This window comes from Lissotriton vulgaris, chromosome 3_1 (assembly GCF_964263255.1).
Source record: "Lissotriton vulgaris chromosome 3_1, aLisVul1.2, whole genome shotgun sequence".
Lineage (NCBI taxonomy): Eukaryota > Metazoa > Chordata > Amphibia > Caudata > Salamandridae > Lissotriton > Lissotriton vulgaris.
This window is the reverse complement of record NC_141689.1, coordinates 1,104,255,399-1,104,271,506: the sequence shown is the minus strand read 5'-3', so window position 1 is coordinate 1,104,271,506 and position 16,108 is coordinate 1,104,255,399. Positions and strand designations below refer to the sequence as shown.

Below are 16,108 nucleotides of genomic sequence, written 5' to 3'. Positions count from 1 at the left end.
CCCCTGACATCACCATTACCATCCCGGAAGGATACAAGATCATCCGTAAGGACCGCACCGACCAAACAGGAGGAGGCATCGCTATCGTCCATAAGAACTCCATCCGCATCTCAACCAGCTCAGACGTCAACCTCGCAAGCGCCGAACACCTTCACTTCCAGATCCACACCGACCCCAAGACCACACTCAGAGGCACCCTCCTCTACAGGCCTCCAGGACCCCGGGCACAATTCAGCGACGTTATCACTGACTTTATCACCCCACACGCCCTCCCCTCCGAGGAATATATTCTACTGGGAGACCTCAACTTTCACCTGGAAAAAAACAATGACAGCAACGCCACCTCCCTTCGGGACAATCTCGCCAACCTCGGACTCAAAGAACTTGTCTCTACGCCCACCCACATCGCAGGTCACACACTCGACCCTATCTTCACCTCCAGCAAACATGTCTCCTTCAGTCACACCACTACTCTCCATTGGACGGACCACAGCTGCGTACACTTTTTCTACAATAAAACCACCACTCACAACCATCCTCAACCTACTCTGCGAAGAAACTGGAACAAAATCACCATAGACCAGATCTCCTCATCGCTTCTTCAAAACCCCCCTGCCCACTCCTCAAACCCCGACCAAGCAGCCATTAACCTCACCCAATGGCTATCCAACAGCGCCGACATCCTAGCACCGCTGAAAAAACGTCAAATCAAACTAGGCAGCAAAAACGCCTCCTGGTTCAACGATGATCTTAAGAAATCGAAGAAACTCTGTCGCTCCCTCGAGAAGGCTTGGAAAAAAGACCCAAACACCAGCACCAGGGACGCCTTCAAAAACGCCACCCGCATACACCACCAACTAATCCGGTCTGCCAAGAAAGCCGCCTTCAAAGACCAACTAGACAACAACGCCCACAACAGCAAGGAATTATTCAACATCGTCAAAGAATTCACCAACCCCTCAGCCAACTCCAATGATATCACCCCCTCTCCAGCCCTCTGCGACTCCCTAGCCTCGTTCTTCCACGACAAAATCGCAGACATCCACAACAGCTTCGACAACCAACCCGGAGATATCCCACCCAACCTTCTGCCGTACCTTCACCCCCCTTGAACATCCTTAATGACTGGGACCCAATCTCCACTGAGGACACCATCCGCCTGATGAACTCCATCCACTCAGGATCCCCCACAGACCCATGCCCTCACCACATCTTCAACAAAGCAGACTCCATCATAGCACCACACCTCCGAGACGTCATCAATTGCTCCCTCAACTCCGCCACCTTCCCGGAAAGCTGGAAACACGCCGAACTCAGCGCCCTTCTGAAAAAACCCACAGCGGACCCCACCGAACTCAAAAACTACCGCCCCATCTCGCTCCTTCCATTCCCGGCCAAAGTCATCGAGAAAGCCGTCAACAACCAGCTCGCCGCCTTCCTCGAAAGCAACAAATCCCTCGACTCCTCACAGTCCGGCTTCCGAGCCAAACACAGCACGGAGACCGCCCTCATCGCAGCAACAGACGACATTCGAACTCTACTGGACAATGGAGACACAGTCGCCCTCATCCTCCTCGACCTCTCCGCAGCCTTCGACACAGTCTGCCACAGCACCCTTCTACAACGCATCAGAAACATCGGAATCCATGGAAAAGCACTGGAATGGATCACCTCGTTCCTCACCGGAAGAACCCAGAGAGTCCGCCTCCCACCATTCAAGTCTGAGGCCACTGAAGTCATCTGCGGCGTACCCCAAGGTTCCTCACTCAGTCCCACCCTCTTCAACATATACATGAGCCCCCTCGCGACCATCGCACGCCAACACAACCTCAACATCATCTCCTACGCGGATGACACCCAACTGATCCTATCACTCACCAAAGACCCCAACACCGCCAAAACCAACCTACATGAAGGCATGAAAGAAGTAGCCGAGTGGATGAAGCACAGCCGTCTGAAACTGAACTCAGACAAAACTGAAGTCCTTATCTTAGGTACCTCCTCCTCCGCTTGGGATGACTCTTGGTGGCCAGAGGCCCTTGGAAAAGCACCCATCCCGACGGACCACGCACGGAACCTGGGCGTCATCCTGGACTCCTCACTCTCTATGAACAGACAAGTCAACGCCGTTTCATCTTCATGCTTCAACATTCTCCGCATGCTCAAAAAAACATTTCGCTGGATCCCCACCAAAACCAGAAAAACAGTCACCCATGCACTGGTTACAAGTCGCCTGGACTACGGAAACACCCTATACGCCGGGATCACCGCAAAACTCCAGAAAAAACTCCAAAGCATCCAGAACGCATCAGCCAGACTCATACTAGACATCCCGCGTAAAGACCACATCTCTAGCCACCTAAAAAACCTCCACTGGCTCCCCGTCAATAAGAGGATTACTTTCCGATTCCTAACCCACGCTCACAAAGCACTCTACGAACTTGGACCCGAATGCCTCAACACACGACTTTCCTTCTACACCCCCTCTCGCCAGCTACGATCTTCCAACCAAGCCCTTGCTACCGTTCCTCGCATCAATAAATCCACCATGGGAGGTAGATCCTTCTCCTACCTCGCAGCCAAAACCTGGAACTCACTCCCCACTCACCTTCGTCTCACTCAGAACCACCTAGCATTCAGAAAGCAACTTAAAACTTGGATATTTGACAAGTAATTCCCCTCCCTTCTTTAAGCGCCTTGAGACCTTCCGGGTATGTAGCGTGCTATACAAATCTCCTGACTTGACTTGACTTGACATCTTAAATGGGGTGGGATCTGATTCTCAATCAGTGAGACATCTTCCCCTTTGGGAATAGTCAAGTACCCTGGGCACCCCCCCCCCCCATGTCTTCCCACACTGGAAACTTTTATTTTTTAAAACAGCACCAGTCCCTTTAATGGACACAAGCTGCCTTTAAAAAAAAAAAAATCCTGTTTGTGAATGCAAATACCGGGTCATGGTTTTTCTGGATTTTATCCTTCCAGTTACAACCTATCACACTGGGTGTCAAACTGAGTCTTGCCTAATCAATATTCATTAAGTAGGACATTTGCATACATAGGTCACATTGCAAATTGCATTCCCATTTGCAAAGTATTTGATGTGCAGATTGCACACCCTTGTTTGCCAGTAGGAATCCTACATAAGACCTGGGGCCAGAAGTACGACCGTTTCTTGTCGTTGCAAATGGGAAATTGGCCCGCTTGCGACCGCAAAAAAGGGTCCTGGGATGTACAAAGGCTATTTTGCAAGTCTGTGACTCGCAAAATAGCGTTGAGACCCTCGCTATTACGAAGTGGCGTCCCTTCCTAAAAGCGAGTCACAATGCAATGTAACATTGTTTTGCGACTGCATTTGCGGCAGCAAAACACTCGCAATTTACCACCTACTTCAAGTAGGTGATAAACCACTTGCAAATAGGAAGGGATTGTGAGTGTGTGCGAAAATATTTTTTAAGAGCAGGTAGTGGTCCCAGGGAACACTTCCTGCTCTTAAAAAAATGAAACAGAAATGTTTCATTTTTCTGTAAGGAAAACGGGTTGCATTGAGAAACAACACTGGTTTATTAAAAAAAAAGCAGTCACAGACACAGTGGTCTGCTGACCCCAGCAGGCCACCATCCCTGTGAGTGCTGGCCATTCCTAATGGGTCACAAATAGCACCTGCCTCATGAATATTAATGAGGCAGACAATTTACGACCCCATTAGGAATCGCTAACAGTGTTTAAGAAACTGTTGTAAATTGCATTGCAGGCCACAATAGAATGTGTTATTTTTTAACTATTTTGTCCAGATAACCACGTTATGTATAGGTATGATATGAATTGTTTTTATTCTTAATTTTACAATACATTTTCCTGTATTTTACTTTTGTGATTGCACTAGTTTTGACTCTATAGCTTACTTTCAGGCTATGTTTTAGCTTATTTCTGTATTCCTCTCAAGGGAATTAGTTCATTATTAGTAAATTGCATTTTGCAAGTCCCAATTGCGAGTCGTAAAGCAATGCAATTTGCGAGTCTCAAAATGTAAGGTTTGTACATCTGACCCTAAGTTCCAACATCTGAAAGTTCTTAAAACCAAAGACCAGCAGGATAGAAACCTAGTGCACGTACACTGTTGCATTATCTGGAAACCATTAGAACCTACTTCTGACACTTTATTTGGTTCCAGGTTGGACCCTGTACAAGTATCAAATCATATCTGTTGTCTTGTTCCATTTTCATGTTTGTATATGTTGACATGGTTTGTGGAGAAATAATTGCCAATGGTGACATTAGTTTAGAATATACATAAAGGTGCATCTTCCCCTATCAATAACACATACCTAGACTGGTTTACCTGAAACAATGCCCCGAGCATGAGGCACCAATATAAATATTATCATAAAACAAGAGTGAATGTAACTATCAAACAGACTAACTTTTTTGAGAATAGGCATAGCAGACAGAACAGAAGATCTACTGTATACTCTATTTTTACTTTATAACTATATGTGTATGACTTTTGAATTAGTAGTTTCACTGTGTTATATTTTTGTAGTGTGGATAAAGTGTTTTATTTTGGGGGGTGGGGGGGGGGCGACAAATTGAATTATATGTGATGATCTGCACTACAGACCCTGCAGGGCACAAACAGATGCTGCAGGCATGGACATTTTCACTAAACAATGTCCACTTTTTAGATTTATTGATTTCAAGCAATCTCTATAAGTAACAGCATAATGATTAGGTCATCTTGCTTTACATGTGAAAATTGTCTAACAAGAATATGTCTACCGAAAACGTGTCTAATGTACAAAGGTCTATGTAACAAATCATGGTTGCAAACTGCTTACCCACTGCGATTTTACCTATGTACTAGTAGGTCTTTTCTCAAAATCCCTAGTCGCATGGGGTTACAAAATATTTGTTTATATTTATGTTTATGGGATTTGTAACATGCACAGCTACTCAGAAGAGTGTCCCGGCGCGAGCTCAGTGGGGAAGGGAGCAGAAGAAAAATTAGCAGACTAGATGAAAAGGAAGGTCTTCAGCCTCTTCCTAAACAGCTTAGGATCCTGAATACCATGTAGGTCCAATGGGAGTTGGTTCCAGGCCACAGCCGCCCTATAAGCAAGGCAGCTGCCTCCCAACCTTTTTAGGCTGAACCTTAGAGTGTGGGCCAAAAGCATTCTTGGCTGAGCTGCCTGGAAGGGATATTGCAGAGGCCGCCGCACCCGCCCGAAGGGTGGGGGAGGCTCGAAGGCCGGCGCCATAACCCTCGTGGTGCCACCAGCGGGGAAAAACTGGTTCTGGGCGCTTCGATGCGCACAGGAACCAGCGGAAACGGGGTGCGCACCAGCCACCCGACCGGAAGTAACCTGTTGACCTGGCGCCCCCAAAGGACGTCCAATGGTCAACCTGGCTTTGTTTGAACCCCCCCATCAGGGGGACTCACCTGAGGCCTGCATGGAGGGCTCAGGAGGATTTAAGCGACGCCGCCCTCCCAGCAGAAGCACATCGCATTCGAGGAGCTGGGAGAACGGCGCGACAGCAACGACGACTGAAGAACAACTGAAGAAGAGAGGCGATGCGGCGAAGGACGAGGCAGGAAGACGGTGGGACTCCGGTGGAAGATCCAGGTCATCATCACCGAGGCCGCCTTACGGAGCGCAGCGCGCCGTGCCAGCTCCCCCGAAGCAACAACAGGTAAAGACCGCGGCAAGCTCAGGGCTCGGGATAAGCACACGCAGTCAGCTGTGCCCCCAGCAGACGGCCTGACGCAGACGCGAGAAACTAAGAAGCCACACACAAGTGCGCAGAGACTAACGACATGTCGGAAGGCCAGCCGGACGAGATGGCGGAGGTACTGATGAAGATCCGCGAGTTATCGGCCATCCACGGCGACAACTGGCTTCACCCTCACCTGGGCAAAGGGAAAGAGAACAGACCGGTGGAACAGGCGGACGAAGAACCAGGGCCTTCCGCACCCAAGAAGCTGAAAAACACGCCGATGAAGAGAACATCGAAGAGGAACCCTCCGAGGAAGGTGCGGCAGAAACCTCTTACGCCGAGGCCAGAGGGCAGTGAACAGGGTGAGACGACCGACAAAAAGAAAAAGGGTGAGCATATTAGCAACATCGTAAGGGAATGTCTAAAATCGCTGGCGCCGGGGCTACTTAATGGCACAGGGCAGGGGGTACCAGGGCCGAGGGAGCAGCGCACGGAGGAAGCGGCAGGTCTCACGTGGCATATGGTCGACCCGGGGTGGGCCCGTCAGACAAGAGTGCAGGAGCAGGTAAGCTTGTCCGCCCAGGGGGAACAGATTTCCCCGCTACCCGGTTGGGGTTACGGCCCCGTTTCAGGAAGCCCACCTCCGAGTGGGGTAGTCAACGATCATTACATCAGGCCATCCCCCGGCCCGGCGTCCCTGACTACGAAAGCCACCGGCTTGGCATGTCTCATCCCCCTAGCGGTAAAAGAGAGGATATGGCGCAAAGAATTCATTGACATATTTTCGCTGCTTGAAATACAGCTAGAGGGACTTGATCTAACCACGTGCGACAGGAAAGAGGAGGACAGGAGAGAAAGGCGTGGGGCCAGAAAAGAGCGCAGTTTCGAAAATTGGCTAGACGCCTTCAGAATCATGGCGTGCATTATAGTGGAGAGGTTCCCCCATTGCGCGGCTGACTTGTGGCTGTACGAGGCCAATATCCACCTAGCACAGAGGCAGTTCCCGGGGGATGCCTGGCTAGAATACGATAAAGGGTTTAGATTAAAAATGCAGAGGCACCCCGAAATGGAGTGGAATGAGGAGGATGTCTCCGGTTTCATCCACAAGATGCTTACAGCCAAAGACGTTAGGACCTGGGCCGGAAAAGGCGACCAGCCCTTTCGGAGCTCATACCAAAAAGGGAAGAGTGGTTCTTATCAAAGGCGGTCGAACGGGAGATCATACTCCCCAACCGCAACTAAGGCGATCTGTTGGAGATACGAGGCGGGGGACTGCTCATGGGGCTCGTCTTGTAAGTTTCAACACGCATTCGCTAGCTGCGGGGGCAAGCATGCCACCGCCGCATGCAAAGGTTCCAAACACGAAGCGAAAAGGGAGAAGAGAGAAAAGAGCAAGAAGCGTTAGCCCCAACGCAGGGGAAAAGAGGGGACTGGCGGACATTTGTAGGCGCCAGCTGGCCAGATCCCCCATTATTACACAACAGCTGCGCAGATTAACAAACAAATACCCGAACAAAGCAGAGGCCAGGTCACTGGTAGAGGGCTTCGAGCAAGGCTTTGTTATTCCATTCCATGGCCCGCTCCCCTCGGCGGGGGCGAGCAACCTGAAGTCGGCAAGCCAACACCCCGAAGTGGTTAGCGCCAAGATTGAGAAAGAAGTGAAACTGGGCAGAGTTGAGGGCCCTATCCCAAAGGAATTACAAGGAGGCATAGTCATCTCCCCGCTAGGCGTGGTCCCCAAGAAAGAACAAGGTCAATTCAGGCTGATACACCACCTTTCGTTTCCGGAAGGTTCCTCCGTGAACGACGGTATCGACCCCGAAGCTTGCTCAGTGGGTTATGCGTCAGTCGACGACGCAATCGAGCTGGTGAAGGCGACAGGCAGAGGGGCCCTTATGGCGAAAGCCGATATTGAATCCGCGTTCCGACTATTGCCGGTCCACCCTTCCAGTTTCCATTTACTGGGTTTCCAATGGGGAGAGGACGTGTTCATTGACAAAGCCATGCCCATGGGATGCGTGATATCATGCGCATACTTCGAGCAGTTTGCCACCTTCTTAGAATGGGCGCTGCATGACCGGCACCAGGAAGGGGGGAAACTGCACTACTTAGACGATTTTCTGTTCACGGGCCCGGCAGGTTCCGCAGTGTGCGCAAGCACATTGGCAGCCTTCGAGGAGCTAGCCAGGTCCCTAGGGGTCCCCCTCGCAAAGGAAAAAACTATAAGCCCGACCACAAGTCTCACGTTCCTGGGCATAGAGTTGGACTCTATAGCGGGAACGGCCAGGCTGCCTCCAGGCAAAGTAAAGGAATTTCGCGAGGAAGTATCGAAGCTACGGGGTCGGGACAAGGCCACCCTGAGGGAGATCCAGCGAGTGATAGGTAGACTCAACTTCGCGGCTCGGGTAATCCCGCCCGCCAGGGTATTTTCAAGGCGCCTAACAGGGCTAACGGCCGGCGTCACCCACAAGCACCACCACATCAGGCTGAGCGCAGGCGTGAAACAGGACCTGCGGGTGTGGGACGAGTTCCTACAGGATTTCAACGGGGTGCTGATTTGGAGAGCAGGTTGGGTAACGGCCGAACAGATAGCCCTTTACACAGACGCGGCTGGAAGCCTTGGCTTCGGCGCGGTCCTGGGAAACAGCTGGTGCGCCAGCCAGTGGCCAGACGAGTGGCATGCGCAGGGGCTCACCAGGAACATCACGTTTCTCGAGCTGTTCCCAATCATTGTGGCACTGACCATTTGGAGCGAGAAAATAAAAAACCTGAAACTCACCCTTTTGTCAGATAACATGGGAGTGGTGCAGGCCATTAACAGAGGCGCAGCGAGATGCCCGGACATGCTGAGGCTAATGCGACGGTTAATTAAATTACAGCTGGAAGGGAACCTGGAGCTGAAAGCACGCCACGTGCCAGGGGCAGAGAACTCGGCAGCAGACGCACTCTCACGGTCCCAAATGAAGCGCTTCAGAGAACTGGTGCCCGGGGCGGACAAGGAGATGACCCCCTTTCCATCGTCCCTTTGGGACCTGGGGGAGTAGACTTATCATGGCTATTAGGGCAATCACTTACCGCAGAAGCTAGCAGAAGATACAGGACATACGCTGGCACAGTAATGAAAGTTGGGGGCCTAAAATCGCTGGAAAACAGGGCAAAGACTCGCACAGCGGTCGAGAAATTCGTGCAATGGGCATTCGAGTCGAAAAAATCGAGATCATGGGCCCAGGCGCATTTGTCCGCCATTGCCCATTTTGCGAGGCTTCACACAGGCGAGGACCCCACTACCTCGGCCTATCTAAAGACGGCCTTAAAAGGCTGGAGGAGGGTTGAAGGAAAAAAGAAGGAAAACAGGCGTCCCATCGATTTTGCCAAACTGGGGTAGCTCCTTGGAGCCCTCACAGGCTTAATATCGGATGAGTACGAGCTGCTGCTATTTAGGGCGGCTTTCACGACGGCGTTCTTCATAGCATTCCGTGTCAGCGAATTGGTAGCCCCCAGCAAGTCGGGCCCAGCGCAGCAATGCCTGCAGGCAAGAGACATTAAACCAATGGAGAGGGCAGTGGAGTTAACACTGAGACAGTCCAAAACGGACAGGGCAAGGAGGGGGACGACGATACGTCTCCATTGCATACCAGAGTCAGGGCTCTGCGCGGTATGCTGGTTGTTCAGGTACATGGGGGCTCGACCAGCTGGCGATGGCCCTCTCTTCATACATAAGGACGGGAGGAACCTGAGCAAGTTCCAGTTTACAGCCATAATGCGCCAAGGCCTTGGTAAAGCCGGGTATTGCGCGGCTTCGTTTGCCTCTCACTCTTTCAGGATCGGCGCAGCAACCTCGGCATCGCAGCATGGCATGCCAGAGGACAGGATCCAGCAGTGGGCAGATGGCGCTCCAGGGCGTACAAGTCGTACATACGCCCTCACCTCGTATAAAAAAATAAAATAAAAAAAAAAGGGTGAAGAGAAAAGACAAAAAAAAAAAAGAAAACAAAAGGGAGAGAAAGCCCCGAAGGTGGGGGGGGGGGGGGGGGGGGGAGGAGAGGGAGTTGCCTTGGGATGCCGCACGGCAGGGTGACAACACACCCCCCGCCCTCTCTTGAATGCACACGGTGCGCAGTAAAAGCCACCTAACGGAATGCTTTCTCTCGACAGGGGGACGCCCGCAGCTGGTCTGGGTGGTGGGGCACTCATTTGTGTCCCGGATGGAGTCTTGGTGGCGGCAGGGGGACCGCAGCATACGCAGGCCCAAAGCGACGTACATCAGGTGGATAGGGCAGCCAGGCATGAGATGGGAGCAGCTACTGCCGACGCTGGACGGCCTCATGGCAGATTCGGCCTGGTTGCCTGACGTCCTGATCATCCACCTCGGGGGCAATGACCTGACCCGGCTAGGGCGAAAAGCTGTCGGGCAAGCCATCCAAAGGGATCTCACCAAGACAGCTGCGTGGCTGGGACCCACGACGGTGGTCTGGTCCGAAATGATCAGCAGGAAACATTGGAGAGGTGCCGATTCCAACAAGGCCGTCGACAACTCAAGGAGAAAGCTAAACGTGGCAATGCACAAGTTCTGCCTCGCCAATGGCCTGGAATCAGTTCGGGACGGCCTCATCCACCCGGGCCGCCCAGAGCTCTATGGGCAAGACGGGGTACACCTATCCGAAAAAGGGATGAAGGTGTTTTGGGATAACTTGTGGGGTGCAATGTCACTCGCAGGTTGCAACTAAAAAAAAAAAAAAAAAAAAAAAAAGGAAAGATGGAGAAAGGTGGGAGCCACGAACCAGGTGCAGGGGGGGAGCCGCAGTGAGACGTGCGCCTCCCTGCGGCGTGGCGGAAATCCTACACTGGTTGGCTAAGAAAACACACCGGCGGGCGGTGTGTAAGAGGATGGCCACTCACTTTTGAATGCCGCACGGCAGGGTGACGTGGCGGCATAAAGGAGGGGAGTAGCAGGAGGAGACGGCACTCGCGGCCCAGACCCGGCCGGACGGCAGGGCGCAATTTGGTAGCGAGCTGGGGACCTAACTCCCGACTGGAAAGCGTAAAGCTCCCCTCCACAACACGCAGAAGGCGTGGGCAACCAACCACTGGAGCACCAATAGACTGACAACAAACTGGTTGTGTACAAGCCCCATTTTCGAACTAAGGAGGGCACAAAGAGACTGACACCTGCTACTAGAAGAGGGTGTCATAATGTGTAATATGCCAATTATGATTGATGAGTAATGTTCAAAAATGGAAGTTTGCTTGATACCAGTTTGTGTTATTAATATGTCTTTGGTTATTAATAAACTGCGGCCAACAACGACCACTACTGATACCAGGCTTTGTTGGCTGACATTATTTCCCACCTTCGGCAGCAGCAGTATGCGGGGGCCGGTAAGTATGGAGATTAGGGGTCTCCGCAGAATAGGCACATGCGAGGGTTATTGCAGAGGCCGCCGCACCCGCCCGAAGGGTGGGGGAGGCTCGAAGGCCGGCGCCATAACCCTTGTGGTGCCACCAGCGGGGAAAAACTGGTTCTGGGCGCTTCGATGCGCACAGGAACCAGCGGAAACGGGGTGCGCACCAGCCACCCGACCGGAAGTGACCTGTTGACCTGGCGCCCCCAAAGGACGTCCAATGGTCAACCTGGCTTTGTTTGAACCCCCCAATCAGGGGGACTCACCTGAGGCCTGCATGGAGGGCTCAGGAGGATTTAAGCGACGCCGCCCTCCCAGCAGAAGCACATCGCATTCGAGGAGCTGGGAGAACGGCGCGACAGCAACAACGACTGAAGCCCACCCACCCACACCTAAGGAACAGCAAAAGTCGCAGTGCTGGATAGGGGAAGGGGCGTTAGCGGAAATCCTACACTGGTTGGCTAAGAAAACACACCGCCCGGTGTAAGAGGATGGCCACTCACTTTTGAATGCCGCACAGCAGGGTGACGTGGCGGCATAAAGGAGGGGAGTAGCAGGAGGAGACGGCACTCGCGGCCCAGACCCGGCCGGACGGCAGGGCGCAATTTGGTAGCGAGCTGGGGACCTAACTCCCGACTGGAAAGCGTAAAGCTCCCCTCCACAACACGCAGAAGGCGTGGGCAACCAACCACTGGAGCACCAATAGACTGACAACAAACTGGTTGTGTACAAGCCCCATTTTCGAACTAAGGAGGGCACAAAGAGACTGACACCTGCTACTAGAAGAGGGTGTCATAATGTGTAATATGCCAATTATGATTGATGAGTAATGTTCAAAAATGGAAGTTTGCTTGATACCAGTTTGTGTTATTAATATGTCTTTGGTTATTAATAAACTGCGGCCAACAACGACCACTACTGATACCAGGCTTTGTTGGCTGACATTATTTCCCACCTTCGGCAGCAGCAGTATGCGGGGGCCGGTAAGTATGGAGATTAGGGGTCTCCGCAGAATAGGCACATGCGAGGGTTATAGAACTTGAACCGCTTTCTCAGGTATACAGGACCAAGTTCATAGAGATCTGCGTGTGCCATGATCAAGGATTTAAAAATCACCCTCTCTTTCACCGGCAGCCAGTGCAAATTGCGTAAGTGTTGCCTGATGCTGATCCTCTTAGGAATGTTAAGAAGAGTTCTGGCCGCAGCATTCTGCATTACCTGAAGCCTGTTCAGTAAATAGCCGGGCAGACCAACGTACAAGGCATTAGCGTAATCAAGGAGTAAGGTTATCAGCGCACGGGTGACAGTTTCCCTTGCTGAGATAGGGCGAAGAACTTTTTTAATGAAGCTCAGCTTTGCATCATATCAGATCCCTAAATTCTTTGTGGGTTGCCCTCGGGAGTTGGCAGGGGGGGGGACACTTCCTGCCAGAACGAGTGCCAGAACTGTGGAGGAAAGTTCCTGAATAAAAAAATCTCGTTTTTTTCCTCTTTGCATTTTAGCTAAGCAGAAGAAAGCCAGCGAAAGACAGCTGTCAAGCGAGTTTTAACTTGGGAGATGGAAGACTCATTTTTATTCCATGTGATAAGGAGCTGAGTGTCATCAGCATATGCAATTTCTTTGGCACCTAGGTCTTCTGCCATCTAAGTAAGGGGAGACACATAAATGTTGAAGAGCAAAGGGATCAATACTGACCTTTGCGGTACCCTTGTAGTCAAATTCTGGGGAGAGGCTGAATAATGAGGGAACCAGATTTGCTGAGTACTGCCCTCAAGATAAGATTTCAGCCACAGCCATGCAGACCCTAATACTCCAATTTCTTGAAGATGGGACATGAGCAGGACATGCAGCATGGTGTTAAATGCAACCGACAGGTCCAATAGGACCTGGGCAACCCTGCCCCATGTCTAAAGTACCCCGGATCGCCTTGGAGATTTTGGCCAGAGCAGACTCAGTGCTGTACGAGGCTCTGAAGCCAGATTGGGCAGGGTGCAGAAAGATATGCTGTTCCACAAACTCGGACAGCTGTTTTTTAACCACCTTTTCGCAAACCTTCACCACAGCTGGAAGGAGGGAAATAGGGCGATAGCTGGAAGGGAGATTGAGGTTCAGGGTAGGTTTTTTCAGTAGAGTGACAATTTTAGCCTGTTTCCAGGCTAAAGGCACAATGGATGATGTTAGGGAAAGGTTAATCAGCGTATTCAACTTCGTTTTGATCAACTCTGAGGCCCCGGCTAGCAATTTAGCCGGTAATGGGTCATACTGCGATCCCGATTTAAGGGAGTTGAGGGCTGCTAAAGAGTCATTCGTTGATATGGCAACAAAGGCTGACAGGGTAGCAGAAGTAGTGGGAGGCGACCAGCAGGGGGGAATACTATCCGTTAGCTGGCTGTTACCAGCACCAAAATTAGACTGGAGTGCTCCAACCTTCTCGATGAAGAAAGTGGAAAGTTCCTCACACTAGGCGAGCGAAGAAGTGTGGATGCTGGACTCTGCTTTATGGGAGAGAAAACTCTGAGCAATGTTAAAAATGTCTTTGGCATTGTTACCCAAATGGGCTATTCGCTCTGCGTAATATAAACTTTTTGCTTGAGCAATGGTGGCATAGTAGGACTTTTGTGCCTTTTCTAGAGCTGTTCTAGCTGTAGGACAATACTCCTGTCTCCATTTGCGTTCCAGCCTTTTGCATTGCTGCTTCAAAGCTTACAGGGAACGAGAAAACCACAGCTTGGAAGAAGGGTTCCTAGGATGCCTTCGTCCAATTTCCGGGGTTAGGCGCTCTATTGCCTGATGAATCCAGTTAGTGAAGTTTCCTGGGCTTCATTCACGTCATTGGCAATTGCCGAGCGGGACTTGGCTGGAACAAGACTAAAGGCTGCTGGTTCAATTCTGTGGGTGAATGACCTGCCTAGGGAATATTCCTTTGATTAACTACAGATACAGGAATGGTGCCTGCAATGAACAGCAGACTATGATTCCTATATTTGCATTCCCAAACTGAGTTTTTGTTTTGAAGCAGCCCCTATTCCTTAAAGTAAGACCCTTGCACCACTGTGTGCTCACCCCAAGGTCGCTTGGCAGAATTTACAAAGGGAACTCTCTCCCCTTTGCAGATCAATTACCACCTGCTTTGACGTGTCACTACCTGTTCAACTGTTTGCAACTTCAAATGAGGTTGTAAACCATTGATAGATACTATCCCAAATTGAAATTAGTAAGAGATGCTTCTCACGCCTTAGGAATTGTGATTCAGAATAGATCGCAAAATCCAATATGTGTGTTGGAAACACTTTTCCAATGCATAAAATGGGATTAGTACATTACACTTAACATTTATGCATTCACAAGCCCCATGATTTTGTAAATTGCAGATTTTGTGACCGCAAAATTGTTTAGTACATCGGGCCCTAAGTCTTTAGGATGAGTGCAGCAGTAGTCGGTCTAGCCTATTTTCCCACTCCGGTTCAGTGAATGGTTGGACTGCAGAGCATTGTATTGAAAGGTTGTCTTTTGCTGCAGTGAATGGTCGGGTGGTAAACTGTTGTGATAGAATGGAGGAGAGTTCTTTTTGATATAAATACATCCAACAAGAGCTGATTTCTTGTCCCCAGCTGTCTGGAAAGCTGTGATCACCCCACACTGTATAGATATTCTCATTTTCTTTGTTTACCAATTTGCAAACCACACACTGGAGTTTTATGTTGCCGAATAGTTTGTGTTTTTGCTTACATGATAAATATTACCATCAGAAATTGTAAACATATATATATTTTTAATTGCCTATTCTTTTCTTTCAGCATCCGCAGCATCCTGATGTTTTGAGTGCACAAGCATAGGAGTTTTCCAGTTTTTGGGACAACACTGGCTACATCCTCAAGCACTGGCATATTAAGTGTACTGGTCTCACGTATAGAATTGTTTATCAGGGCGGGCCAGATGTTTATTAGTAAATTTTGTATTTAATTTTTCTCTGCTTTGATCTCAAAGTATGTGCCATGTACGATGCATACCAAGAAGACCTGCATGGTTGTTTATTGAAATGATGCGATCTATAATTTTCTATACTCATGTAAAGCCTGAGAGTAAAAACCTCTGTGGTGCAAAATTGGTGTTTTATTGAAGTTATGGGATATAATTCTCCATACCTATGTAAATCCTAAAAGTAAAAACCTCTGTTGAGCACAAAAGTCTATATTGTCTTAAATCTGCCCTGAACTATTACATTCAAGACCATATGTTTTCGACACAGTATAAGGTTGTGGTGTCACTCCCCCACGGAAAAAAAAACCTCCCCATCACTGTAGGTTCGTGTACACTATGTGTTTCCGGCTCAATTGTTAACTTTTGATGTGTTACAGTACTATATTCTATGGAATTGACATAACATATTAAGAGAGGTTAATTACATGTAAGATATATGGGCCTCGTTCACAGCTGTATTCGGAAAAAAATGTATTAATGGCTGAAATTCCCAAATTTCATTCACTAGCACTTCATCTGCAGATTGTTCTGAGCGCAAAATCTATACACTGGACTGGAAAATCTGGCATATGAAAGACATTCCACTGCTATAAGCTTGGGAGAGGAATTGAGAAACTAAGGCTTCTTAGGACTGAGAAGACGGGCACAATTGGGAAAGTTGTGAGTACCCAAAACGCAGAACTTGAGGATATTCACAATTATTTCTCACCCGAAAAGCGGCTGTAAATGTATAATCCTCTGAAAGTAGTGGTAACATAGTTTCCTCCAGACATTTAATGGCCATGTGAGAATCCTCTGCCAAATGAAGTACCACTGCCATATGGTATCTGGACAGTAGTAATACCTGGGGATCAAATTACGCTGTAAATTGTTCTTAAATAATTTTTCTCAATAAGGTCCTTTAGTACTGAAAAGAAATGTGGAGTGGATGTGCATTTATGGTGGGAAAGTGATCCAAACCACCACTTTTTCCAGTGGATATAGGAGAAGAAACCTTTCTGCCTACATAA

General features: G+C 49.7%; 1 protein-coding gene across 2 annotated transcripts in view; it reads left to right on the top strand.

Annotated features, from left to right (window-relative positions):
* The window catches only part of LOC147727492 (alcohol dehydrogenase 1A-like), a 382,065-nt gene extending 366,761 nt beyond the window's left edge, over positions 1-15,304 (top strand). For both annotated transcript variants that reach the window (XM_086961569.1, XM_086961570.1), the window contains one exon: positions 14,915-15,304. In XM_086961569.1, the coding sequence (XP_086817695.1) occupies positions 14,915-14,939 (25 nt within the window). In that variant the 3' untranslated portion in view covers positions 14,940-15,304. The remainder of the gene's footprint in view (positions 1-14,914) is intronic.
* Positions 15,305-16,108: the final 804 nt, after the last annotated feature.